At 41.3% G+C, this 27,313-nt stretch overlaps 1 protein-coding gene across 1 annotated transcript in view; it reads left to right on the top strand.

Moving 5' to 3' along the window:
- LOC124615332 (N-terminal Xaa-Pro-Lys N-methyltransferase 1) overlaps nt 1–27,313 on the top strand; it is a 90,967-nt gene that overhangs the window by 2,123 nt on the left and 61,531 nt on the right. The window contains exon 2 of the mRNA XM_047143131.1: nt 23,023–23,212. Within this exon, the coding sequence (XP_046999087.1) occupies nt 23,023–23,212 (190 nt within the window). The remainder of the gene's footprint in view (nt 1–23,022; nt 23,213–27,313) is intronic.

Here is a 27,313-nt window from a genome sequence, read left to right as displayed (position 1 = left end):
CCTGGAAGGGAAAAGTAGTAGAGGTGAGCTGAACCTTGTCATTAACGCAGAATTCAAGCAACGAGAAGGCATTCAGGCCGAGAGTGTTTCCAGCTGAGTGATTATTGACAAGAAACAAAGTTATCAGTCTTGTGACCTTTTTGTAGGTAATGTGATTGAGCCCAAAGTGGACTGGACCTGTCACCATTTCCTACCAACATACAGGAGGGTGGCGTCAGTTCTGGGGAACCAAGATGAGCATACTTTTGGAGGTTCACTACAGAAATGGTTGCTCACATGTCCATGTGGAAACAGCCATCTTTGTTCACAATAGTAAAGTTGATAAATAACTTGTTAGCAAAAGGATCACCCTGGGGAACAACTGCCTGAATTTCACACTCTGTCCCTTAATACATGCATGGAGTAGGTTCAGCTGCCATTGACGGTTTGTGGTAGACAGTTTGGAGATGCTTGTGGGTGCACTGTGCCCAGCAATCACAACAATCCGCGTACGTGTTGTGTTTTGAAGCAATATCATCACGATGGAAGACCACTTTGCTCACATGACGGTGTGTGACTAGTTGTTCAGAGACCATCAACAAATCAGAAATAAATGAATCATGATACTGCCTTCTGGGAAATGTTTTATGAGTTTTCCTGCAGTGCAGCATCTGGACTGCTGCTACTTGTACTACTTGTAGTCAAGTCAAGAGACGTTCATTTGTCACCTGCTTAATTTGAAAGTCTTTGCACATTGCAGAATATTGTCCAGGGAGGAGTTGTCCAGCTTGAGAGCTGCTGTACGTACTTCTGGATTGGAAGCCAGTTGGACCACTATCTCTCGAATTAAAGGGTGTTTACATGAGGTTTGCATGCTTGGTTTTCCACAAGTGAATTCAATTCAGTGACTCAGTCCTTGTAAATAGGTCACCCAGGAGTGATACGACTGACCAAGTTGCTTGTGATAGTGATGAAATTTGAGTCGCAATGCGACCACATGGAATTGTTCCGAATAATAGTTTGCAAGCAAAATACACATCTCCTTGAATGTGAGTGTAGTAACAAATGAGCCATTTTCTACAGCAAGAAAAACATCTCTGGGGAAGCCCAAGAAAGATCAGAGATCTGAAAGGCAGTAAGCCACTCTAAGTGCATGTCACAATCCTCCTTGGCATCATTAAAAAGAGGAAACATGGGTGGGTGACACGGTGACACTCTACCTGGGAAACAAATACTGTGGGTGCCTTCATCCCGCTTTCAAAATTGGAATTTCTTGATGAAGCAACTCAATTTGCAGCTGTTGGTGTTGTTGCTGTTATGGAAATAGCTCTTGTAACTGCTGCTGCAAGAGTTGCATGAGCTTTGTGTCCATAGGATTCTGCTAACCTTTTACCTTGTCATCAGTTATTGTGACCAGAATTTGACAAAGTCAGGAATGACTCAAAGAACACACAGAGGCTGGCTGACTTGTTGTTGGTTGTCTCCAGTGGATCACCGAGTGTGAACAGAGGACAACAGTGAAGAGTGAACAGTTGAAGATGGTGTGAGAAACAAAGAAGTGCAGCAAGTAATCCAAAAGGAGTGGCCAAGATTAGCAAAGTGGAAAAACAAGAACAGTAATGCGTGACAGCTAGCAATATGAGTGCAGTCAAATACACCACTGAAGGCAGAGCCTTGGTGCGGTAAGTTTTGTAGTGTGACCTTGAGCACTAATTGCCCATCGGGATGGGTGTAGCCCTACAGCACGAGGACAGCGCAGCTCTACAAGCACTTGCAGATGTAGCAGTGCCACTTAGGAGTCAACTTTGCGTTCCATACCCTCCAGTGCACTTTCAAAATTACCAGAGGAACCATTCCTGTATTTACCAGAAGTGATTTAGGGAAACAAAAAGAAAGTCTATGTCAGCATAGCCGGAGAAAGTGGACTCCATCATCCTGGATATGAGGTCAGTGTCTCAAAAGCTACAATGCCTACTTCAGTTGGTACCTATTATACAATGTTCTTTGATTTGCACACAGTTTCCTTCAGATAACTTATGATATAAAGCATAATTTTCCTCTTTATCGCTGTACGTGCTAGGAACACGTGCTGATGACTTCTGGGCCATGGAGGTACTGCTATGCTTTTTGCCCTAACTCCAGTCTGTTCAGGAATTGACTCTAGGGCCACAAACACTGATAGGGTCACAAACACTGAATTACACGTGCCATGTATGACTTCCTGCACTTCCCTCTGTCCACCTGAAACACTGAGTCAGTTCCCCCTATGATGAGTGAGATATTTAACTCCGGCGAATAACAAGACATTACTATGATGCACTTTACATCTTGAGACATGGCTTTCTTCTAAAAGCAATAAACTAGAATCATGCATTAAAATGCAACAGTGTGTCGTAGTTATCCTCTTTCATCTTTAATTACTAGTCTAAGTCCTCCAAGTAATCAATAATTGTGCGGTATGCATTGCTTATGAAGAATCTTTTAGCTGCCTTTTTAAACAGAAGTAATATTTTTCATCTGCTTAGAAAATGCTATTTCAAATTTTCTGTTCCTCGATAAATGTAAGTCCAGACTGGCTCTTGTTCCATGATTGTGTATAGAGCCATTAGAGAAGTAGTTAGTAATGTTTTCCCTGATATGCCAACAGGCTGTGCTCAGTTTTTTAAATAATTGTTTGCAGTGAGGTTACTGATTCTATAGTTATTTCTTATGACCCTTTTCTGCAGTTTAATAGTGTCCATGTTTCATGACTTTGATACCCAGGATATAGGAATAGTATGTCATCACAACACATTAGCTGTTACAAACTAATATCAGGGCACTAAGAGCATAACATGGTGATGCCATTCTTTTTGTCAGTTTCTTTGTGTGTTCATCTCATGTTAACTGACAATTGGTAGTCAACCATTACATGATATATAGATTTATCATCTGTGCTTAATGTGGCAGGGTTGTTTTCCATTTTTATGCTGCAGTGCACACTGTTCTTTTTCATTATGTCCAGTGTTAGCCTACTTCATACTGCTCAATCTGAAACATTGTTAAGGGTTTCATCTGCTTTCTTTCCGTCCGTCTCCTCCCCCCTCCCCCCCTCCTGTCTATGTCCATCTCCTCCCCCCCCCCTTCTCTTTCCATGTTGTCATCCCCACCCCAACTGATGGCCGGTGGCTACCCACAGTATTTCTTTCCAGGTTGTAACTAAAATGTTTACCAAATTTGGTTGAAACTGTTGCAGGGGTTTAGGATGAGCTTTTCCCAGTGGCTTTGTGTGCATACAAAAATGTCAAGAATATTTCACTTATATTTAATGTAATTTACAAGTATTTTTACACATATTTCACCTGTATCTTTAGTGGATTTAGCCTGTAGTTTTATTTTCACCCAGATCAATATTTATTATGTCGTATCTCCTGAACTATGTGTCATACATGATGTATTTTGTAGTTACATTCAGCAGTATATGTGGACACTTTCTGCCAAATGTGTTGTGAGTGAAGTTACTAGTAAATAAATAATAAATTAAAGCATCATACATGATGTGGCAGTTTTTCATGCATACAAGTGTTTATGATGTATCTCCTTAACTATGTGTCAAATGATGATACAATTTTGCTGGTACATTTAGTGATATATGTGAATATTGTCTGCAAAATGAGTCACAAATACTATTAGTAGTAAAGAAGTAATGAATTAATATGGTTTGCTTCCTGTGTCAGTTTTGCTGCATGAACAGCAAATGAGATACAATCTGTCGGCTTTGAAAAATGATGTCACAAGTTACCACAGATGGTGCTTTCCAAAGACATAGACGAATGTTGATAAACAATGGAATGTAGCACAGAGAAAACAGATCTTCGATATATACGACGTATATCCATATTTCGAACGTAATGTTTCATATATTGTTTTTTTCACAGTAGAAAGTCCTATTATCCTATTCTTCTGTTGATTGGTACAGGTCTATTGAAAGATAGGATACTAATGCTAGCGAAAGCAAGGAAAAAGTAACATATATAACATTGGCATGGAATACCTCAGTTGTCATATATAGGTTGTATGCTGTAATTCAGTTGACCTATATACGTCAAGTGAAGTACAGGATACAAATTTTACTTATGTCAGTTTTTCCACCTTCACTGCGAGTAGTTTCAACTGAAGAACAGTATACTAGTACTAGCAAATGCAAAAAACGCCAACAAACATAAAATTTGTATTCTGTACTTCAGTCGACCTATATAGGATACTAGTATTACCACAGGCAAAAAATGAAACAAATGTAAAATTTGTATCCTATGCTTAAGAATAAGATACTAGTACCAGCAAAGGTGAAAGAAGGCAAGAAGTGTGAAATTTGTATCATCTACTGCAGACCTACTTAGGTCAACTACAGAATAGAATACTGGTACTAGTTAAGGCAAAAGAAGCAACAAACATAAAATTTGTGTTCTTTACTCTAGTTAGCTGATTTGTATAGGTCAGCTGAAGAATAGGGTACAACCTTCGTAGTTCACCTGAGGTACAAGATACCAGTGTTACATAAGTCACTTTTTTTGCTTTCCCTAGTACTAGTATCCTGTTCTTCAATTGACCTACATACTACAGGATACAAATCAATTGCAGAGGAAACTGCAAGTGGAACGACTCACTATGAGACAAAAGTATAATTCAAAATTTGTACACAAATAATTTCTAAGTACCAAAAGCAACAAAAAGCATACACAATGTATATCTCGTAATAACACATTCATTTATTTTTATTTACAATTATGATGCTTCACCACAGAAGATAACTGAGTTACTATCTATGGCTCAAAAATAAATAAACTAATATCTATGACTAAAATACGATGTCAGTGGTCAGAGCCAACAAATTGTATCCCATCCCTCAGTTGACCCCAAGTCAACTATGGTGTTCTGTGCCAATGTTATGTTTGTCACTTTTTTTTTGTTCTTTCACTAGCACTAGTATCCCATCCTTCAGTAGACCTGTACAGATCAACAGAAGACTAGGATACCCCAGTCTTCATTAATTCAGTACTCTCAAATACTGGATGAATGAAGTATGGGCGTCATGGGCTACGCTTCTTTTTCACCCCCACCTCCACCCCCTTGATAGGTAGGTATATATAAAGTAGCTTATGTATTAATTCGCAGTATAAGCTATCTTCATTCCGAATTTCACCCAAATGCATCTAGCCATTTTAGCGTAAAGGAGTAGCAAACATATTAAGACACAGAACAAACAAGAGCGCGCGCGCACGCACACACACACACACACACACACACACACACACACACACACACACACACACACACACACACACATTCTTTTGTGTTAATGATATAGATTGTTTTACTAAAAAGTTATCATCAGCCAATGTGTGGACTATCTCTATCTCTTGCACCCTGTTTTGCAGGTAAGACTGGAACCATTCTTTCACTTTTCATCATACATGTAGTGCTTTCAATATGTTTAGTAGCATTTTATGGTTACCAGTGTCAAAAGCATTGAACAAGTCTGAGAATTTGTGTGTAACAGTCATTATTTGTCAAGAGCTCTCTTTGTGAACCTTGTAATGGCTGATATTGTACTTCTCCCACTTCGGAAACCAAACTGTACTTCATTAAAAAATCTTGTATTTATTCATGTAATTCATTAGTCTATCTTTCTTGATTGACTCAGTTATTTATGAGAATGAATACAGCAATGAAAATGGCTTGTAGTTTTCAGTACTTTGCGAATTCTTTGATTTATGTGTTGTTATACTTGAGTCTGCCTTTTCCAGATTTATGTTTTATGACCTCCAATACTACTTTGATTTTATTTTCTGCATTATATGTTATTTTGTAATTGAATGGTTTCTTTGCTTCAAGCAGTACTCTCCTGTATTTTTTTTATACCTGTGATAATAATCTAGGAACTGTAGATTAGTTTAGCGAATTGTAAAGAACTGACAGATTTAAGTGTCTGGGAGGACTTTCTAATACTGACCATTACCCTTTCATTTTCCTTAGCTGCTGCTGCAGAAGTGATTACTTTTGGAAATGTATCCTCAAAAACTAATGTAAATGATGTGCAGACTCTAGAAAACTTAGCATCTGTAACGTTTTCCGTATACACTTCATCTCAGGATAAGAAAATTTTAATGTATCGTAGCAAGTCTAGATATACTTATGGAGGAGGTCAAGTAGATACTTTAAAAAAAAAAGACCCACACACGAAGTATTAGATCACTTTATTAAAATTTGAACAGTCTAAAATACTTACCTTGAAGACAGTCCATGTCCACAGGGATGTGATTACAGTAGAACCTCGAGTATCAGATCTGTGATTAACTGACTCCTTGGATTATCTGGCTGAGTGTCCAACCATATTTTATCTATGGGTTTGAAGTTTATTACTGTATTCCTTTTAATCTTAAAGTTACGGTGTAGTTGTATACAGTTTCTTAAGTTACGATTAAGAAGTGCAAGAAACTCTGAAAGACTAAAAATTGGTGCAAATCAGAAAAAGAAACATGTTGTGTGCACAATCAAACAGAAACTAGGTGTTCTGCAAAGACATGGCAAAAGTGAGTCAGTTTCTAAATTAACCTCTGAAATGAGTATTGGGGTCATAACCATTAAAGACTAGAAAAAGAACCGAAAAGATAGTGAAGCTTTTTTGTTAAGTGTAAATGCTGAAAATTCTTTAAAAACTAGAAAATCGCTGAAAAAACCAAAACCAAAGCTTGAGCTCTTGGATGACACTTTATGGGTTTGATTTTGTCAGGAAAGATGTAAGGGGTCCACACATTTTGGACCCTATTACGAGGTTTAACTGAAAAGTAATGCCTCCATCTTCGTAACTCTTCAACAGTTGGCAGAATTGGTATGCGCCAGGTTCCGACGGAAAGCCTTAGCATTGAACGGTTGTGTTGTTACAGTGTAAAGTATGGAACCCTGTGCAGACGGTTGGTCAATGCAATTTAAGCTACGTGCAGTCTTTGAATTCTTGACAGCAGAAGGTGTCACCCCAAAGGAGATTTATCGGAGAATGAAAGCAGTTTATGGTGATTGTGTTGATGCGAGTACTGTGTGTCGTTGGGCAAGTAAGTTTAAAGATGTTGAGGTGGGAACATCTGACCTGCGTGACAAACAAAGAGTTGGACGTCCTGTGACAGCAACCACCATGTTTCACAAGCAAAATGTTGACAGATTGATTCAGGACAATTGTTATACCACTCAGAATGAAATTGCAAGTACAATCTGCATTTCACAAGAACGTGTGGGTCACATTATTGCTTTGTTTGGCTATTCGAAGATCTGTGCTCGATGTACACCCCGGATGCTGACTCCTGAAATGAAAGTGCACAGACTTGAAATTTACCACGAGCTCCTCTTGCATTACAAGAATGAAGGTGACGCCTTTCTCCATTCAACCATGGAACATCATTATGCTTCTGATGAAGACGTTGAGAGAACTGTGACACTGTGGTTGCGGAAACGAAGTGTCGACTTCTTCCGTGACGGCTTCAGAAAATTTGTTCATCGTTGGCAGAAATGTATCCAATTCGTTGGTGATTATGTGGAAAAATGAATATTGGTAATTAAAGATCACATTCTAAGGATTATTTCTGCATTTGATTCATTAAGATATTCCCATCCAAACCCAATTAATTAAGGTGGAGGCAAGTGAAGGTTGGCTTGACTGATGAAAAATAATCACAACATTAGACCCGTTTCTATTTCTGGTGAAAAACTTTCTGCTGATGAAGATATAGGTAGGGAGTTTGTTGAAAGTTTCAGAAAATAAACTGATAGCTGATCAGTTGTACAATATTGATTACAAGGGGCTAAACTGTAAAATGCTCCCTGAAAAAACCCTTGCCTTACAGGATGAGAAAGTCACAGGCACACAAGTAGGAAAGGGCAGTATTAACCATAGCAACATGCAGTAGTGCAAGTGGTGATCATAAATTGCCTTAGTTTATGATCATAAAATCTGAGAAACCAAAAGCCTTCAAAAATGTAAACATGTCAGCACTTCCTGTTCATCAGAAAGCTCAAAAAAGTGCTTGGATAAATGGTAAGTTGTTTAAAGAATTTTTTTATGCATTTATTCTGACAGTAACTTGAAATCAAAAACCTACCACCCCTTGCAACTGTTTTGCCAGACAACGCCCCAAGCCATCCCTCTGAGTCTGAACTTCAACCCGTCCACCCACCCATGTATCTTCATAGGATGCTGCAGGAAGAAGTAAGTCAGCACTTTGTTTAGATCAAACAAAAGAGAGTCATGATCTTTTTGAAGCAACGAAAAACTTCAACAACAAAAATGTGCAATTTATTCAGTTGCTCATGTTTGGGAAGAACTTAAAAAAGCCACTCTAGAAAAATCATGGAGGGAGGTTTGTCCTAGTCTGAAGCAAGAGCAAGAGGTTCTAGAAGCTAATGAGTCAGACACTGCAGATTTGCAAACTCTTAAGAATGATATCCAGCCTTCTGATGTAGAGAAATGGCTAGCAGAAGGTGATGCTGCTCCTGTTACCAGTGCAGAACTTGTGTGATCAGATCATCACTCTAGTTTTGCAGCAGTATGGTGTTGAGCAAGTGGAGTCAGATGATAAAGAAAAGGAAGGAGATGAAAAATCAGCCACTGTGCAGCAAAGGATAAGTTTGAGAGTGTTGTCAAACATTTGGATCACATTTTAAAATAGACATTCAGTGTCTCAAATTTTCTGCTTTCCTTTCTCTTTATCAGAAATGTAATTTTTTAAACTTGTGTTTGATTTATTACATTGTTTTGAGCTCTCTAATGACTTTTTTCGGTCTCTCCTCATTGTCTGACCTTTTTAGAGTTCCACCCTTCTAGAGTTCCAGCCTCCCTCTGGTCGCAAAAGTGATGGTTAATTGAGGTTCTGCTGTGTGTATTTGTTATTGCCACTGAACACTATAACTATTATCACTTGATGCAGTACAAAATGGTAGTTGCATCTTAGAGCACAATTGACTTTAAAATTTGATACTCAATTCTGAGTAGTAGTTCTGTTAGGGCACGGCTGGATCTGAGTTAGACAATGCTGTTGTTGTAGGTGATGATTGCAGAATGGGCTAAGTAGTTCTGTGCTCCGATATAAGCATGCTTCTTCCAGCGGCAGTGTGTGGAAACTCTTGAGGGAATGTCTATGCCGGGGTTTTTCATTTGATGCAGCACTGGCAGCGACTGACCTTAGCTTGTGGTGCCATTGTGAGTTACCAACTATAACCTGGAACCTCATTCTTCAGACAACACCACATTGGCAGCAACTGTCCTTAGCCTGTGGTGCCACTGTGATGTAACAACTATAACCTGAGACCTCACTCTTCAAACAATACCACATTCCTCTCCTCCTCCTCCCCTCCCCTCCCCTCCCCCCCTCCCCCACCCCCTGCCCACCAAACCTCCGCACTGTTGCTAGCTAGTGCTGGGTCACGTGACAGTGGTGGGAGGATGGAGGGGAAGAGGAGGCCTGAATGCAGACGCAGATGAGAAGACAGGGGTGGTTGATTGCAGCCCCCTGTCCGCATCCTGGTATCCACCATGCAGGTGACCACAAACACCAATCGATAAACAGGCCATGGGGTGCATATACCCACATCCTGGGACTCCAACACTGTGAGCAGGCAGACAGCAGCCAGAACTCCAGGGGCAGTGTGACGGCTGCCCAGGTGCAGTGCCTCCTCAGTCATTGACTCAGGCTGCAGGACAGGTGGCATGATGCTAATCTCCATTGGCGCTGCTCTGGAAGGTGCCAACCCAATGGGCAGAGAGGCTGTTGTAGACCTGAGCAGCCTGCTGGCTCTGTGGGCAAAAATTCTGCAGCAGAATTTCTGACATTTTAGCACCGCAGCTGGTTCTGGTTACACCAATGCAGCCCAGAGGAACATTGAACATTATAAAATGAATGATCCAATATTTGTGTGGTGACATCACAGTCCCAATGCTGTTTATTGCCAAAATTTTTAAAGAAAACTTCATCCTGTGGCTGAAACTTTTTCTGACCTTGTGGCTCGAAACAGCATATCCAGACACTCCGGGATGTTAATGGCATTGAAACAAAGGATGACACGCGTAAAGCTGAAATACTAAACACCTTTTTCCAAAGCTGTTTCACAGAGGAAGACCGCACTGCAGTTCCTTCTCTAAATCCTCGCACAAACGAAAAGATGGCTGACATCGAAATAAGTGTGCAAGGAATAGAAAAGCAACTGGAATCACTCAACAGAGGAAAGTCCACTGGACCTGACGGTATACCAATTCGATTCTACACAGAGTACACGAAAGAACTTGCCCCCCTTCTAACAGCCGTGTACCGCAAGTCTCTAGAAGAACGGAAGGTTCCAAATCGTTGGAAAAGAGCACAGGTAATCCCAGTCTTCAAGAAGGGTCGTCGAGCAGATGCGCAAAACTATAGACCTATATCTCTGAAGTCGGTCTGTTGTAGAATTTTAGAACATGTTTTTTGCTCGCGTATCATGTCGTTTTTGGAAACCCAGAATCTACTCTGTAGGAATCAACATGGATTCCGGAAACAGCGATCGTGTGAGACCCAACTCGCTTTATTTGTTCAAGAGACCCAGAAAATATTAGATGCTGGCTCCCAGGTAGATGCTATTTTCCTTGACTTCCAGAAGGCGTTCGATACAGTTCCGCACTGTCGCCTGATAAACAAAGTAAGAGCCTACGGAATATCAGACCAGCTGTGTGGCTGGATTGAAGAGTTTTTAGCAAACAGAACACAGCATGATGTTGTCAATGGAGAGATGTCTACAGACGTTAAAGTAACCTCTGGCGTGCCACAGGGGAGTGTTATGGGACCATTGCTTTTCACAATATATATAAATGACCTAGTAGATAGTGTCGGATAATGCTGTAGTACACAGAGAAGTTGCAGCATTAGAAAATTGTAGCGAAATGCAGGAAGATCTGCAGCGGATAGGCACTTGCTGCAGGGAGTGGCAACTGACCCTTAACATACACAAATGTAATGTATTGCGAATACATAGAAAGAAGGATCCTTTATTGTATGATTATATGATAGCGGAACAAACACTGGTAGCAGTTACTTCTGTAAAATATCTGGGAGTATGTGTACGGAACGATTTGAAGTGGAATGATCATATAAAATTAATTGTTGGTAGGGCGGGTACCAGGTTGAAATTAATTGGGAGAGTCCTTAGAAAATGTAGTCCATCAACAAAGGAGGTGGCTTACAAAACACTCGTTCGACCTATACTTGAGTATTGCTCATCAGTGTGGGATCCGTACCAGATCGGGTTGACGGAGGAGATTGAGAAGATCCAAAGAAGAGCGGCGCGTTTCATCACAGGGTTATTTGGTAATCGTGATAGCGTTACGGAGATGTTTAGCAAACTCAAGTGGCAGACTCTGCAAAAGAGGCGCTATGCATCGTGGTGTAGCTTGCTTGCCAGGTTTCGAGAGGGTGTGTTTCTGGATGGGGTATCGAATATATTTCTTCCCCCTACTTATACCTCCCTAGGTGATCACGAATGTAAAATTAGAGAGATTCGAGCATGCACGGAGGCTTTCAGACAGTCGTTCTTCCCGCAAACCATACGCGACTGGAACAGAAAAGGGAGGTAATGACAGTGGCACGTAAAGTGCCCTCCGCCACACACCATTGGGTGGCTTGCGGAGTATAAATGTAGATGTAGATGTAGATGAACGAACTGTTTCCATGGAGGCTGCAGGAGGTGCAACTGGGTGCAGTGACAATCACTGTAATAATTCTGCTGGCAACTTCCTATCATGTGGCTACGAGTAGAAGGGGGAAAGTTTTTAACCCTGTGTATCCACCTTGTGGGTGGCCGTGAAAACCAATCAAAAAACAGGCCATAGGATGCTCACCCACATCCAGGGACGCCGACCCTCTGGGTGGGTGGACAGCAGCCGGAACTCCGCTGCAGTGGACAGCTGTTAATGTTGCTTCTCTGGCATTTTTAATCAGTCCTAATGCTGAAAATGCACACTTATTACTGGTATTGTGCCCTGCATGCATTTGCTGCCTCAGGACTGATTAAAAATGTCAAAGAAGAACCATTAACAGCTAACCACTGCAGTGAATAACTGCGTCACAGGATTAAGGCTTTCTCCCATGTGTGGGAGGAGCAGAGTTTCCCCATGTGACTTCTAAGCATTTGGATGGAGCTGTAGTCTGTGTAAAAATTTCGTAGCATAGGAGCTGTCTTTGTTGACAGAGAGAGAGCTTTTAGCTTTTGCCAAGGCATGGCATAATACAAAATCTATCCCAGTTAGAAATTGTGTGACACATGATTCCCTGAGGTTAATTCATTTCTAATGAGGCAATAGTTTGTGAGAAGTGACAAAAATGACAGACAGGAATACTTGCTCAAGACATCATCCTAGGTTCCTTAAAATAATATACATAAAGGAGTTAATGCTAAAAGAAGCTGCTGGAGGTCTAGTTGGACACCTTGGATGGCGCATAACAGTAAGATTTACAAAGGAGAAGTTAAAAAGTTCATAGTTCATGGCCATGTTGATGGAACCCTTGCTTTTGGGGAGAATGATGATGTCAGGATCAATTCTAGGGTCATTAATAGCTGTTCGCTCCTATGTTTTTGTTGAGATACAGGGTCCATTGGGAAGTGTTTAGGGGAGGAAAAAGGAGCCAGGTTATAGATCAGGAATTCGTGGTAAGTCTGACGGCATGAAAGGTGGAGAGGGGATGCAGAGAATCTGTTGGAGGGATGTTAAAACTGTTTAAGACAAAGTTTAATGTGTTCTTTGGTTGCCTGTGGTCAAGTGAAAAATGCTTCTACAGGAAGAAACAAGTAAAAATAGAAGCAAGTTTGTACAAAGTCCAACATGGTTAGGTGTATCAGTTCCATCCCACTCCATAGCGGCTCTACAGCAGTAAGACACTAAAGTTAGTTATATAACATGTAACATTTTGATGACAGTGATTGCTTTATTTTCAGAGAAGCAGATTGTGTTAATTGGATTAAACAAACCTCATTCATCAACAAGAATAAGTAGTTTGTCAGTTTTACTCTTCAATTTCATATGTTCTGGTTCAGTAATGCACTGATATTATATAATGACAGTGATTAGATGACATTTTCTGACTAATTCTGAAACTGAATGTTTCTCACAATTCAAACTTCTCCTGCTTTTGTTCAGCTCCCTGTACCCGAAAAAGGCTGATTCTCTGAAACCTGTTACTATTGGTGATTCCCAGTTTCGACAGTGCCATCTCCTCCTGCTTCCTAGTTTCTTTGCAAGTTGTTTCCGTATTGACTCCCTTACTCTGTATCTCATCTGTTCTAACTAAAGCAGGAGACCAAACATTTTTCCACATTCATGAAAAAAGGTCTGATAGTGTCATACACTTGTTCTCTCTCTTTCCTGTAATCATTTCCCAAATCTCCTTTCTCTTTTTTCCTTAACTCATTCAGATCTTTTCTTACCCCATCTAGTTCCACACAGTTTCAGCGTTCATTGTAATATGTTTTTGCAGTTTGTACAGTGCACTGAATGACCATTCTTTATTATCCCCTAAAGTGTCAAAAATATGTTTATATGTGTGTTTTTGTCTGACTGTCTATTTTTCAGTTTCTTGCTATAACTGTCAAATCAGATTGTGGAACTTAGAATCTAATGTGATATCGAGAACAGATTTCACTATACATCCCCATGCAACTCCCACAACAAAATTCTATTCATCTGTGAGTCAAGTCATCTATGATGTAGGGTGTTTATGATAACTGTAGTAACACTGTTCACGTTTACGTCGCACTTCACTTAGCGTAGACCGGGACTGTGTCCTAGGCATGCCCGATGTTAACTGACTGGGCACGGCCCGTGCTGCCGGAGTTGTTCTTGTTGTTGTTGTTATGCCGCCAGAGGTCGCGTCCGAATTCTCGCGTGCCCTCTGGTGGACGGGACTCTACTTGCGGCAACTACCGTCCGTGACGCGCCGTGCCAATGTGTGCCTCCCACGATCTTTCTGGTGGCTACTGCACTCCTCCTCCTTCGGGGGGTGAAGCCACTGTGATCCACTGCGTCGGAAGGTGGAGCGTCGGGCAGGAGCGATGACCTCCACATCCATTGGATGGCCGGAGTCGAGGGGATCTGCCAACCCTCGAGCCGGAACCTTCGAATACGGCTGGAAGTGACCCACACGAAGAGGCCCCCGTCGTCCCACAACCGGAGCCTGGGACAGAACGGGCGACAAGCTGTCAAACTCCGGATCCTGTTCCACCTTGGGAGGGGCAAGACTCAGTGGCGGGGACGAAGGGGAAAGGACGACCACAGGTGAACCAGCCTCCTGAGAAACCGGGCCTGCTAGGGGGGCCGGCTCTTGCTGGGGCATCTCGAACGATGGCGATGCCGATGCTGGAGCTACTGGAGGCTGCCAAGGCCGAGAACCATCGCAGTGCGGCAGAGTCACAGCGGGGAGAGGAGGTAACGTCCCCTGTGAAACCAACACAGGTGCCGGCAATGGGGAAGCCGGTGTCCGAGAGGTCGGAGGGTGGGTGCCTGAACGTGGACGTAGCTGATTTTGGTGACGACGTACCACCCGGTCCCCCACCTGCAAGGTATAGAGCCGGTGGCCATTGCGGCGCAGGACCACTGCCGGTATCCAACGTGGATTGCGACCAAACCCACGGGCCCAGACCGACATACCCAGTGGAAAGCCAGGTACTCCGTTTTGTGAAGACTGGCGAGGGCCAAGCTGGAGGAGGTGCAGCAGAGTCCTAGGTTGACACCCATGGAGGAGCTCTGTGGGGCTGCGTTCTCCCATTGGTGTGGTCCGGTATGCCGTCAAGAAAAACATCAATGCTTCCTCCGCAGGAAATTCGTGCACATACTTTTTCATCTGCGTCTTAAATGTGCGCACTATGCGCTCGGCTTCCCCATTCAATTGTGGATGGAAGGGGGGAGAGCAAACGTGCCGAATACCGAAGCACCTACAAAAATCCTGGAAGGTCTGCGAAATAAACTGCGGTCCATTGTCCGAGACCAGGGTGATTGGCAGACCTTCCACAGAAAAGATTTTTGCTAGTGCCTGGATTGCAACTTCTGAAGTGGTTGAGGAGCAGCGAACCACATATGGGAATCGGGAATAAGCATCAACGACAATGAGCCAAAAGCCATTGAGAAACGGGCCCGCAAAATCGATGTGCACACGTTCCCATGCTTGGGTTGCCGGCGGCCATGAAGAGAACGCTGCCCTGGGAGATGCTTGTTGGCTCACACACTGGGAACAGGCGGCCACCAAGTGCTCAATTTCTCTGTCAATACCGGGCCAGTACGCATGTCTGCGAGCCAAGGTTTTAGTTCGGGAAACACCCCAGTGCCCCGCATGTAATAACGTGAGGACCTCCCTTCATAAACTTGCAGGAACAACCACGCGAGGAGCTGTATCATCGGTAGCCAGAAGGAGAACTCCTTCCAAGACCGAGAAGTGGTCTCGTAGAAGAAAATAATTACGAAGAGGGTCCGAGGCCCGGCCCGGAGGGCGGGATGACCACCCCTGCTGAATGAGGCGAACTACTTGCCGGAGAACCGGGTCAGCTGCCGTTTCCCTGGCAACTCGAGAACTAGTGATCGGGAAGCCATCAACCACTTGGTGGGACGCCACATCCAAATGAAAACACATAATTTCCTCTCGATCGAACGTAGGATCCGGGCCCACCGGAAGACAGGAAAGAGCGTCGGCTTTGGCATGCTGTCCTGTAGGGCGAAAATGAATGTCATAATGGTACTTAGAGAGGAACAAGGCCCAGCGCTGTAGTCTGTGGGCCGCCCTATCCGGAATCTGAGAGGCGGGGCCAAATAACGATATTAATGGCTTATGGTCAGTGATTAACTGAAACTTCGTGCCATACAAGAAAGGGTGAAACTTGGTAACAGCGTAGACAATGGCCAAAGCCTCTTTTTCCACCTGGGAGTAATGGGCCTGCGCGGGACTAAGCATTTTAGACGCAAACGCCAGTGGTTGCTCGGAACCATCTGCGTTGCGATGGGCCAGGACCGCCCCCACCCCATACTGCGAAGCATCTGTAGCCAGGACCAACGGCTTATGGGGATCAAAAGTAGCCAAACAAGGGGCTGACGTGAGGAGGCCCTTCAACGAGGTGAACGCTCACTCGCATGCAGGCGACCAATCAGAAGGAACACCCTTGTGCAGAAGGCAGTACAGGGGGTGGGCTATAGTGGAAGCCCTGGGAATGAACCTGTGGTAATAGGCTATCTTGCCCAAAAAAACTTGTAACTCTTTCAGTGAGGCGGGCCGAGGAAGGTTGACGATACCTTGGACCAAACTTCCTAGTGGCTGGATGCCGTGCCGAGAGATGGTGTAGCCCACATACTCAATGGACGGTTGGAAGAAGGTTGACTTATGCAGGTTGCAACGCAAGCCCACAGACCTGAATTTGAGAAAGAGGGTGCGAAGGTTGTGCAAGTGTTGCTTCGTGCTGCAGCCCGTGACAATTATGCCATTCTGGTAATTAATACAATGAGGGATTGTCGACGTGACATGCTCCAGATAACGCTGGAATATCGCCGGGGCACTGGATATTCCAAAGGCCAACCGCTGGTATTGGTAAAGGCCAAACGGGGTGTTGATGACCGCCAGCCGTTTGGAGTCCTCATCAAGTGGTATCTGATGATAAGCCTCTGACAGATCGATTTTCGAAAAATATTGGCCTCCCGCCACGGCGGAGAACAATTCATTAGCATGAGGCAAAGGATAGGTGTCCACCACCAATTGGGAATTAATGGTGGCCTTGAAATCACCACAAAGACGTAATTTTCCCGAGGGCTTCCTTACAATAACGAGGGGTGAGGCCCACTCACTGGAAGAAATGGGAAGAACGACCCCTAGGGCTGTCAGCCGGTCTAGCTCTTCCTTTACCTGAGGGCGGAGAGCCAAGGGGATCTGCCTCGCGCGTAGAAAACGCGGGCGAGCCGACGCCTTCAACGTTAAGTGAGCTTCAAAATCTGAAACATGCCCCAGGCCCTCCTCAAAAATATCGGGAAAGTCTGAGATCAAAGATTCCAATGATTGATAGGGAACGTCTTCGGAGACCAACTGTATGGTGTCAGCGATAGGAAAACCAAAAGCTTGAAAGGCATCCAGGCCAAAAAGGTTAGCGGAGCTCGCATCACTAACAACAATAAAAGTAATAGGCCGAGTGACTGATTTGTAAGTCACGTCGGTAGTGAATTGACCCAGTAGGGGAATGAACTGTTTACCATAACCGCGTAGACGCCGGTAAACTGGCGCCAACGAAGGCGATCCAAGGTCGGAATAAGTTTGTGCATTCAACAACGAAACTGCTGTGCCTGTATCTACTTGCAGTTGTAACCGGCGCGACCGAACCGACACCTCGATAAAGAGTTTGCGTGCCGATGCGTCGGGAGCCTGGCCCAATGAAACTTCCTGAATGTCAACGTCCATGTCCTCTGTACCTGCTTCCTTCGATTCTTTTGAGGCTGAGCGGCAAACTTTAGCAATGTGACCTTTTTTTTTACATTTGCGACAAATGGCCCAACGCTGGGGGCACTCTGACCGATCATGATGTATATAGCACGACGCACAGGATGGCAACAGGGGCCGGTGGCCGGAATTCTGTTTACACGCCGTGCGGGAGCGACCATAACGGCCGGATTGTACCGCTCGCACGTCGTCCACCCCGGACACAGTGGCCGCGGCCGCGCTGCCCTGAACCTCCGCGACATCACACCACGCTTCCAGCTGTTGACCTGCTGCGTGAGAGACTTCATACGATTGAGCAATGGACAGGACTTCCTCTAGGGAAGGGTCTTCTAACTGCAGGGCCCGTTGCCGGACCTCCCTATCAGGGGCCGAATGAACAATGACGCCGCGTACCATAACGTGGGCATACGACTCTCGCGACTGCTCCGTGACAAAATTACTTGCGACTAAGACTATGCAGGGTAGCAGCCCACGCCCGGTAAGACTGATGGGGCTGTTTCTTGCATTGATAGAACTCGACCCTAGCCACCACAACATGCGTGCGGCGGCGATAATATGAAGACAGCAATGAACACAATGCGTCAAAAGACAAGGACGAGGGTTCCTGCAACGGCGCTAGCTGCCGCGACACTTGATACAGCGAGGGAGATATCCAAGACAAGAAGAGAGCACGACATACCTCCGCATCGGCAACATGAAACGCCTGGAAATGCTGCCGAAGGCGATGTTCATATGCATCCCAATCCTCCGCCGTCTCGTCATACGGGGGAAAGGGAGGAGGGAACTGCGCCGGAGCAGACGGCGTGGAGAGCAACGCCGGAAGCACTTGTTTCATGGTGGCCATGAGCTCTGTCTGCTGCGCAACCAAAACCCGCACCAAATCCTCCATGCCATGGAGAAGCTGCGAAACCGGAACAACGACACAACACGCGAAAGAATGACCCTACCCGTCGCCAATTGTGTAGTAACACTGTTCACGTTTACATCACACTTCACTTAGCGTAGACTGGGACTGTGTCCTAGGCATGCCCGATGTTAACTGACTGGGCACGGCCCGTGCTGCCGGAGTTGTTGTTGTTGTTGTTGTTGTTGTTGTTGTTGTTATGCCGGCAGAGGTCGCGTCCGAATTCTCGCGTGCCCTCTGGTGGACGGGACTCTACTTGCGGCAACTACCGTCCGTGACGCGCCGTGCCAATGTGCGCCTCCCGCGATCTTTCTGGTGGCTACTGCAATAACTGTGTTTTAAGAATAACGCTGTTTTTAAATTTTTTGTTTTTATTTTTGATGAAGTTGAGTGTAAATTATAATGATTAATAAGTCAATGTGATACTTTAGTGTCTCAACTTTTGTAACCTTACTTTATCACCCTTTGTATGGCTTCCAACAATCATTCAATCAATGTCACATGAAATAAAAATATGGTTAATGGAACATAAGTTCAGTTATTAGACAGAAATCACAGTATGTATTTATCACAGTATTCATGTTTTACTTTTTACTCGTATAAACACATAATACAAAATGAGCTCAATAAAACAATAAATTCACTGCTATGGATGTTTGTAAAGTGCTCTTGGGCCTCTGTGTCACAGAACACCTTCAGTTCCTGCAGATTACGGTACTTTTCTGTGGCAAGAGGTAGCACTCCTGGAACATTGGACATGTGATCTCGTGTTACTGTATTGTCTCTGGAGGTATTATTATAAAACAGGAACTGCTATTTCAGACAGTGATATGATCTAGTTTAATTAAATTGGGTGTCATTAAATTCTTTAATGGCTTACCTTGGTAACTAGATGATGGGAACAAAAACTCTCCTTCTGAAACTTCGATTCATCTACTGTTCATCCAGCAGGAGCAGTGATAACTGATGTGGTGCAAGGTACATTTTAAAATTATTTAATTGGATAGATAAAAAATCTGCTCACGAAGTGGTGGCAAAGCACACACATAAAAGACTGTTTTGATTGGCAAGCTTTTGGAGCCAGTGGCACGTTCTTCAGGCAGAAGGGTTGAAGGGGAAGGGGGGAAAGTCACCGAGAACCACGGGTCAGAGGAGACTTACCGTACGGGATGAGAAGGAAAGACTCCGCAACAGTCAGTCTTTCCTTCTCATCCCGTGCGGTAAGTCTCCACTGACTCGCGATTCTCGGTGACTTTCCTGAAATCGACCTCTTTTCCTAGACCTCTCCAGTCCTTTTCCTTCACCCTTCTTCCTTCCCCTTCAACCCTTCTGCCTGAAGAGGGAGCCACTGGCTCCGAAAGTTTGCCAATCATAGCAGTCTTTTATGTGTGTGTTCTGCTGTCATATGATGAGTAGATTTTTTTATCTATTCAATTAAATAATTTTATCAATAAGGTACATTGTAAGTGTCACAGTGTGTGATAAGTGTTGGATTATGACATTCTGCCTTCATCTCCTAGCACACTGGACTCACATTCGGGAAGATGTCAGTTAAACCTGTGTCTGCCACTCTGGCTTAGGTTTTCTGTAATTTCCCTAAATCATTTCAGGCAAATGCCGGGATGGTTCCTTTGAAAGGGCACAGCTGATTGCCTTCCCCATCCTTCTCTAATCCAATAGGACCAGTGAGCTCACTATTTGGTCCCTTCCCCCAAATGAACCAACCAACCAACCAACCAACGTTCATCTCCTTAATAATTTGAGATGGAAATGGACATTTTGGTCAGTATCTTGGGTACAAGAAACCATTCCACTCCCGTGCCATTGAACCATCAACTTCAACAATGTTAAAAGGATGGGTTGTATGAGTGGATCTTTAATCATGTCCATCCAGCCCTTTGGAAGCTCAGCTTGATGACAACTAAGTACTTAATACTTTCCAAATATGAATGTCCTCTAACTGGGAATTTCACACAAATTGATTCAGAATGCATTGGATGGTGGACAAGGTAGTGGATGATACTGAAAAGAGTGTAGATTTTGTTTTGTCCCTCAAATGAGCCATGTAAGATTTTAAAATTTTTATCTCCGGATCGAGAATTGTAGTGCTTAATAATGCAGGAAAGAAGGTACAAGTACTTCATTTGGACCTTTCTTCCCTGTTGGTTCAGGACAAATAAAGCATTCTGCTTTACTGTCTTAGAGCCAGTGTATGTTATATAGATATAGAGAAAGCTGTCATGTATAATAGCCAATATTGGTACTGATTTTTGGACATGGAAGATTCTGTTGGAAATCCATCTATATCAATTCATAGTTTGTAAACTTGCGGTTCTCTGTTCAGATTATATTTTACACAGATAAAATGCATCAACTTTTTGGTGGTGTAGTTCAAATTTAATATTCTCTCTTCCTCTTAATATTATTTTGAACGACCTCCCCTTCCATCTGTTACTTGTGAGAGTGGTGCACCTAGAACTTTGAAAGTTATAGAAAACTTATAGAAAACCCAACAAGATATTAAATTTTGTATTAATATTTTATGATAGGTATCACATGATGCTGAACAGGTAGAATGTGTGTCTTTATATTTTAAATATCTTCTTGATAGTTAGTTCAGACAAGTACAGTTTCTTTGTTTTATTTATGCAATAATGACTGGAACTCTCTTTAAATAGCATGATGTGAGTGGAGTTGTTTCACTCTGTTCCTGCTGAAAGTTTGTGTGTTTGCTTCATTATTTCCCTCACTTTTTAACTGGAGACATGTCTTCATTTTTTATAGAATTGCTGATAGTGTCTAATCTTTTCTTTGAAATTCTGTGCAGTGATACAAGACCTTTTGACAAGCAGTCAATTCCGTCACTGTATTATCTCTCATTATTTCTACCTTATAATGAAATGTATAATCACACTAAGTGGCTACTGTCTCATCTGTGTGAAGCCTTTGGCATTGAAAATTATCAGTAGAAGTCAGTCCTGTAAGGTGACAACTTTGCTCATTCCAGTGCTTCAGTAGCTTGAGGTTAGATGTGAGTTTAGACTTTTCTGCATCAGTTAACATGTCAGTACAGTTCTTCTTGCAGTTGCAACACTCCTATTTTGTGTGACATTGTTCTAATTTTTTTAGATACTTCAGTTCATGTACCACAACTGTTGTCTTTTCCTAGAATTACCATTGCTGCTTGATTGTGGATATTCATTTATCAATTAAAACATGGACCACCAATGGATATTACACAAAACTCAGTTCCATCACACCACAAAGCAAAGAAGCTAATCTCTAGTCTGCTCTGTGCTTGTAAAATCATGAAGTTCAACAATATAAAAGAAAAATTGACAACAACATTGCATTTAACAATGTCAACAATGAAACTTGAATAAAACCAGACAAAAAGAGTCGATACAGTTCAGAAATCCACACCTGCAGGACTCCACTCTTTCTATTCTTGTTTTGGATGGACTTGACACATTTTCTCAGTGTATACCATATTTTTATCTAGCTGTAGCTACGAAACCCATTAAATTCATCTAGGTTGACCCAACTGAAAGTGTGCCTGATGACCTACATAATGATGCCATTAACTCATTTTTGTGAAATGTGTAATTAACATGTTTTTTTTTCCATGTTGTCTTCATATATAACGTTAACCATCACTACAGCCACAAGTCAGAAGGGGTAGGAAAGGGGGGGGGGGGGGGGGTTGAATCATTTCATTCAGTATTACATCAAACCTGAGAGCCAAAACTTACAGCAAGTTGAGCACCTCTCACGCAAGTTTGAAATACCAGTAATTTGATAAAATACAATCACTGATATAAAAGACTAGATCATTCTCATCAAAACCCCGTGTGTGTGTGTGTGTGTGTGTGTGTGTGTGTGTGTGTGTGTGAGAGAGAGAGTATGTATACTAGAAAAAAAGCAAGAACTCAAAAATTAGTTTGAATTCTGATTTTGCAATATTGCTGTATGGCTTATCATTTTAGATCCAAAATAAAACAAGACACAAAACTTAACTTCACATAATTTATTTCATTTTCATATTAAGTGTATTCACATTATTTAGTACTATACTGTGGCAGCATTTTGAAGGTCCTTCAGCATAACATAACAAAGAAACCTAATCAAATCAGTTTCTGTTATTGGGAGATTAATATACAGCATCTACTCTTCATACAAGAGAAAAAGAAGATATTCCAGTCTTCAGCATTAAACCACTTATAGGACTCCTCACCCAGCAAGTGTGTCAGTCTTCCACGTGCCACTCACCATATAGGGTTGTATCTTTATGTTTGTAATGGATTTAGATAAGGTTCATAAGCAGGCTACATTCAGATGCTGTACCATATTAGTTTGTGCACATTTAACTTTTTATTTTTCGCATGGAATTCTCATTGTTATTTGATTTTATTAATTCTGTGTTTGTGCGAACTTTGAATTGATTCTGCTCAAATTTCACACTGTTCTAAAATTTTGTACCATTTTTATTTTATTTTTGGTATTTGAATTCTTTAAGATTATAAAACTGTAATGAAAATAATTTTTGAAACATTCACCAGAGCCATGAACTGTCCCATTTTATAATTATAGTTAAATTTACATGGTTCCACATTTTTCACTTTTTTGTAGGGATTCATTGGCTACAAAAGAAGATGTAAGTGGCAATACATGCATCAATAATGAGGATTCCTTCTACAAACAGGCAGCCCAGTATTGGTCTGAAGTGCCTCCAACATTAGATGGCGTTCTAGGGGGATTTGGCTTCATTTCAAGTCCTGACATAAAAGGTTCACAGGATTTTTTGAAATTGTTATTTAAGGTAATGTGTGATTATTACTTCTTGTGTCAACTGTTGCTCTTATTTTAAAATGAAAAAAAAACTGACAAGTATTGAATACTAATATACTGCTGGATGAATAGCTGTGTCAGGTGGAAGAATTAGCTTCAGCTTGAGATTATTGTGATCGCATTTTGACAAACAGAGAAAGTTGTGCTGTTGTAAGCACCATGCATGCTGACCTGAACCTTGCAGCCTTGGAAAAGGACAAGTAAGGCAATGGAGTTATGGATAAAATCATTATAACTTAAATACGTGCAAACTGTGCTACTCTGTTGGTGTTAGTTGAAATAGATTTCTATGTTTTTCTATCATCAGCTAAAAGTTAACAAATACACTGTGTCCTCCCCATCTCACCCATTGCCTTGACCTCCTCCACTCCTCAGTTGAGTTTACTGCCTTCTCATACATATACCGTGATCTGTTTTGTTTATTTATTTATTTTTATGCTTGTCTACATACATTCTATCCAGAGCTTCATTCAGTCCCTTTTTCTCCCAGCAGATATGCAGTCAGTTTATAATCCTGGCATTTTAATTTGTCAGTCTTCTTGGAGGATTCTTATCCCTGATTCAATTATATGGTGTTTACTTATTATTTAATAACCAGAACTCTCTTTAGGGTTATCACACTGTAATGGAATTTTTCTCCTTGTATGAAATTAAGAAAAGGACGCCGTGTGACTAATGCTTAAGTAATAGAGTTCCTATTTTGATCTTATTACACAGCTTTAGGTTTATTTTCTATAAATAGAATAATGAAGTTGCTGTTCATGTGATGTCTCACACAACTAAAGGGATGAGTCAGTCATATTACTTAAAAAAAAAAAAACTGCCTCTGAAATTGTTATCAAATTTGTCTGAAGTGTACCATCAGAAATAGACAACAAATATGAATCCTCTGACTTTGGTACTCCTGTTATCTTCAGTTGTGTATAAGGTCCGCATCATAAATGGAAACTATATAGTGTGAACAAAAATATGTACATATTCCAGGCCACTAATGATGCCTTGCATATAGCACAAAAGCTCTGTTTTATTCAGTTGTGAGTAGACAGTCTCAAAGTAATAGTTACCAACATACCATAATATTATACACAACTGAGGAAGACAGGACTACAAAAGTTGAAGATGTTACTACAGCATTTCCTATCAGCATGTCTGACTAGTTCAAGAAAATACCTCTGAGTCTTCATAAGACAATACAGCACATAAAATTCAACAAAATTTGCAAGAGTAACAACTTATTTCCAAGTGACATCAATGTAAAGGTTAAAAACAGTTCTACGATAGCACAAAAGTCAAAACCATATACAGAAAGGTATTAGTTATTAAATGAAATTAAAATACTATATTTGAAGAAAGCATTACCTGAATACAGTACTGTATGAGAATCATTTACAGTTGGCACAGCACATAGGGAATCCTACAGTCCTCATGGCACTGATAGTAAAAACTGAAACTCTACATTCACGATAGTGAAACCTGTGCAAAATGAGCTTAAACAGAAAATAATGAAACTAATAACAAACAAGAACACAAACAAACATTTACATATGGATTGAGAAACCACAAGAAAATCAACACACGTTTCATCCATGTTTACTAAACCCGAAGGAGACAGAACTACACAAAAAGGAAAAACTGTTCTTGGAAAAAGGGTTTGAAACACTGCACCAAAAGCAGGTTAAACAACCAATACATAGAAAATCTCATAGTAGAAGCAGAACACAGTCTTACATGTGAATAAAAACAAAATATTTGTGAAATAAAAATAAGCTAAGAAGAATTCGTGAAACACTAACAGGTACAATATCTAAAGTCAAATTTTTGGGAGAAGTATCTCAGCCATTTGAAATAAAAACTGCAGATGGTTGGAAAATAAGAAGTAATGAAGAGATCTACAAAAATATATAGAAAATATCTGAAGTAATGACCAAACGAAGAGGAACCTTTTTCGGACACCTCTACCGAATGTATTGAAATAGACTAACAAAACAAATACTCCTACATTTCTGGAAGAAGAAGTGGATAATAGCATGGATTACAGAAGTAAGGAAAGATCTAGAAAGAAACAACATCAAAGAATCAGAAATAGCAGGAAGAAACCATTCTAAAAATAAAATACTAAATTTGGAAGGCTTTCAAAGCAAAAGAAGTAAAACAATCAGGAACAACATGGACAGAAGAAAGGAAGAGACTTCATGGGGAGAAAATGAAGGAATACTGGAAAAATAGGAAACAATGACAAAGTAAGAAGTGGAACAGAAATAATTAATAACTGAAATTGTTAATGTGATCCTAGTTGGTCAATACGATTGGAGGGGAGGGGGGAAGCTGAGAAGAGAATTAGTAAAAAAGCAAATAATGAGCACAATTAAACAAACCCAGCAGGGACACAATAAAAAAACACACACACACAGAACCATCCACCAAGAAAACACGAAAATTAATAACCCATAACATTTTAATAATGACAGCAGACAAGGGAAATGTAACAGTACTTATGGATAAAGAACAATATATCACAAAAACCTAGGAATAAATAAATGCTAGTTCCATAGAAAATTTAAAATTAGAAAAAATCGCATGATTTCTGCCAAATCAGTAGTGAACAGTTAAAAAACATTGAACACTCACTTACTGGTAGAAAGATTTTTTGATGTAGAAGAACCCACAAGCACCAACATTCTACATCCAACCAAAAATACACAGATGCACGACACATCAACGAGAGCAGTTATAAATTTCAGAAAAGTTCCAACATACCGCATGGTTAAACGTCTCCAAAAAATAATCATGGAGGACTATAAAATAGAAACCAGCAGTGAAAAGCACAGAGACCTAACAGAACATGTGCAGAACATAGAGGTGCCGCACACAGCATCACTGATTTAATTCAATTTATAATGCATATACACGTCCATCTCTTCACAGAAACAATATAAATCACAGAACAAAATCTCACATCTGACAGCAAGCAACATCACTACAGAAGTAATAACAAAAATAAAAAGTATCCTCAAATTGATAACCGAACAAAACTATTTCCAGCCAATATTTTTATCAGATATTTGAAAAGATAGCCACTGATTAAAGATTTAAAATCATATATGGGCAAAGATACGTGGGTGACATTATTTATCTGGTTGACGAGCCAAAAGAAAAAGTAGGTGAACTCCACTCTGAATCAACAAAATACATCAAAATAAAGTTCAAAATTGAAAAAAAAGATGATCAAATAAATTGTTTTGACATAACAATAATAAAAGAAAATGGCAACCATTCCTTTAACGGTTTCATAAAAACCAATGACCACAGACACAGTAATAAATTCCACATCTAATAATCCCCACAACCAGAATCTTGCAGCACTAAGATGCATGCTATATAGAATAAAGAGGATTCTGCTCAACAAGACTAACTCTGAAAAAGAAATGAGTATGATTACAGTCTCTCACACATGTGCGCACGTACACACGCACACACACACACACACACACACACACACACACACACACAAATAGAACAGATCACAGACACCACAAAAACACATTCAGTAGTGGGCAATAACATTCAAGATTTAGCAGCACTATCCAAAAACATAACATTCAAAAATGTGTTTAATTCCTAAAGCTGCGAAGTGTAAAAAAAGTTAATTTCAGATGGCTATTGTCAAAAGAAGAACAGCTGTAACAAAGGGAGAAGAACACAGCATGTAGATCAACGTACATGAAACCTGCGAGGGAACTTTAAATTATGACTGCATAATAGAAAAACGAAAATTACCAGAACTGTTTATAACCTATACGTATGACAGCCTACATGTAAATTAAATTGTATAAACAAAAATATATACATATTCCAGGCCAGTGAAGATGCCTTGTGAAACATGTGTGGCACAGAAATTGTTGTTTATTTCAACTTGCGATTAGACAGACTCAAAGTAATAATTATCAACATACTGTAATAATTCCTCAGAGGTTTACATTGCACTACTCAAGTTTCAGTATATTGAAAACACTAAAATACAATGTCTTTTCTATCATTGTGGAACTGAAAAAAGAAAAAGAATATGTTATGT

Source organism: Schistocerca americana, chromosome 5 (assembly GCF_021461395.2).
Source record: "Schistocerca americana isolate TAMUIC-IGC-003095 chromosome 5, iqSchAmer2.1, whole genome shotgun sequence".
Taxonomy (NCBI): domain Eukaryota; kingdom Metazoa; phylum Arthropoda; class Insecta; order Orthoptera; family Acrididae; genus Schistocerca; species Schistocerca americana.
The sequence above is the reverse complement of the archived record's forward strand: the minus strand, read 5'-3'. Positions and strand labels throughout refer to the sequence as shown.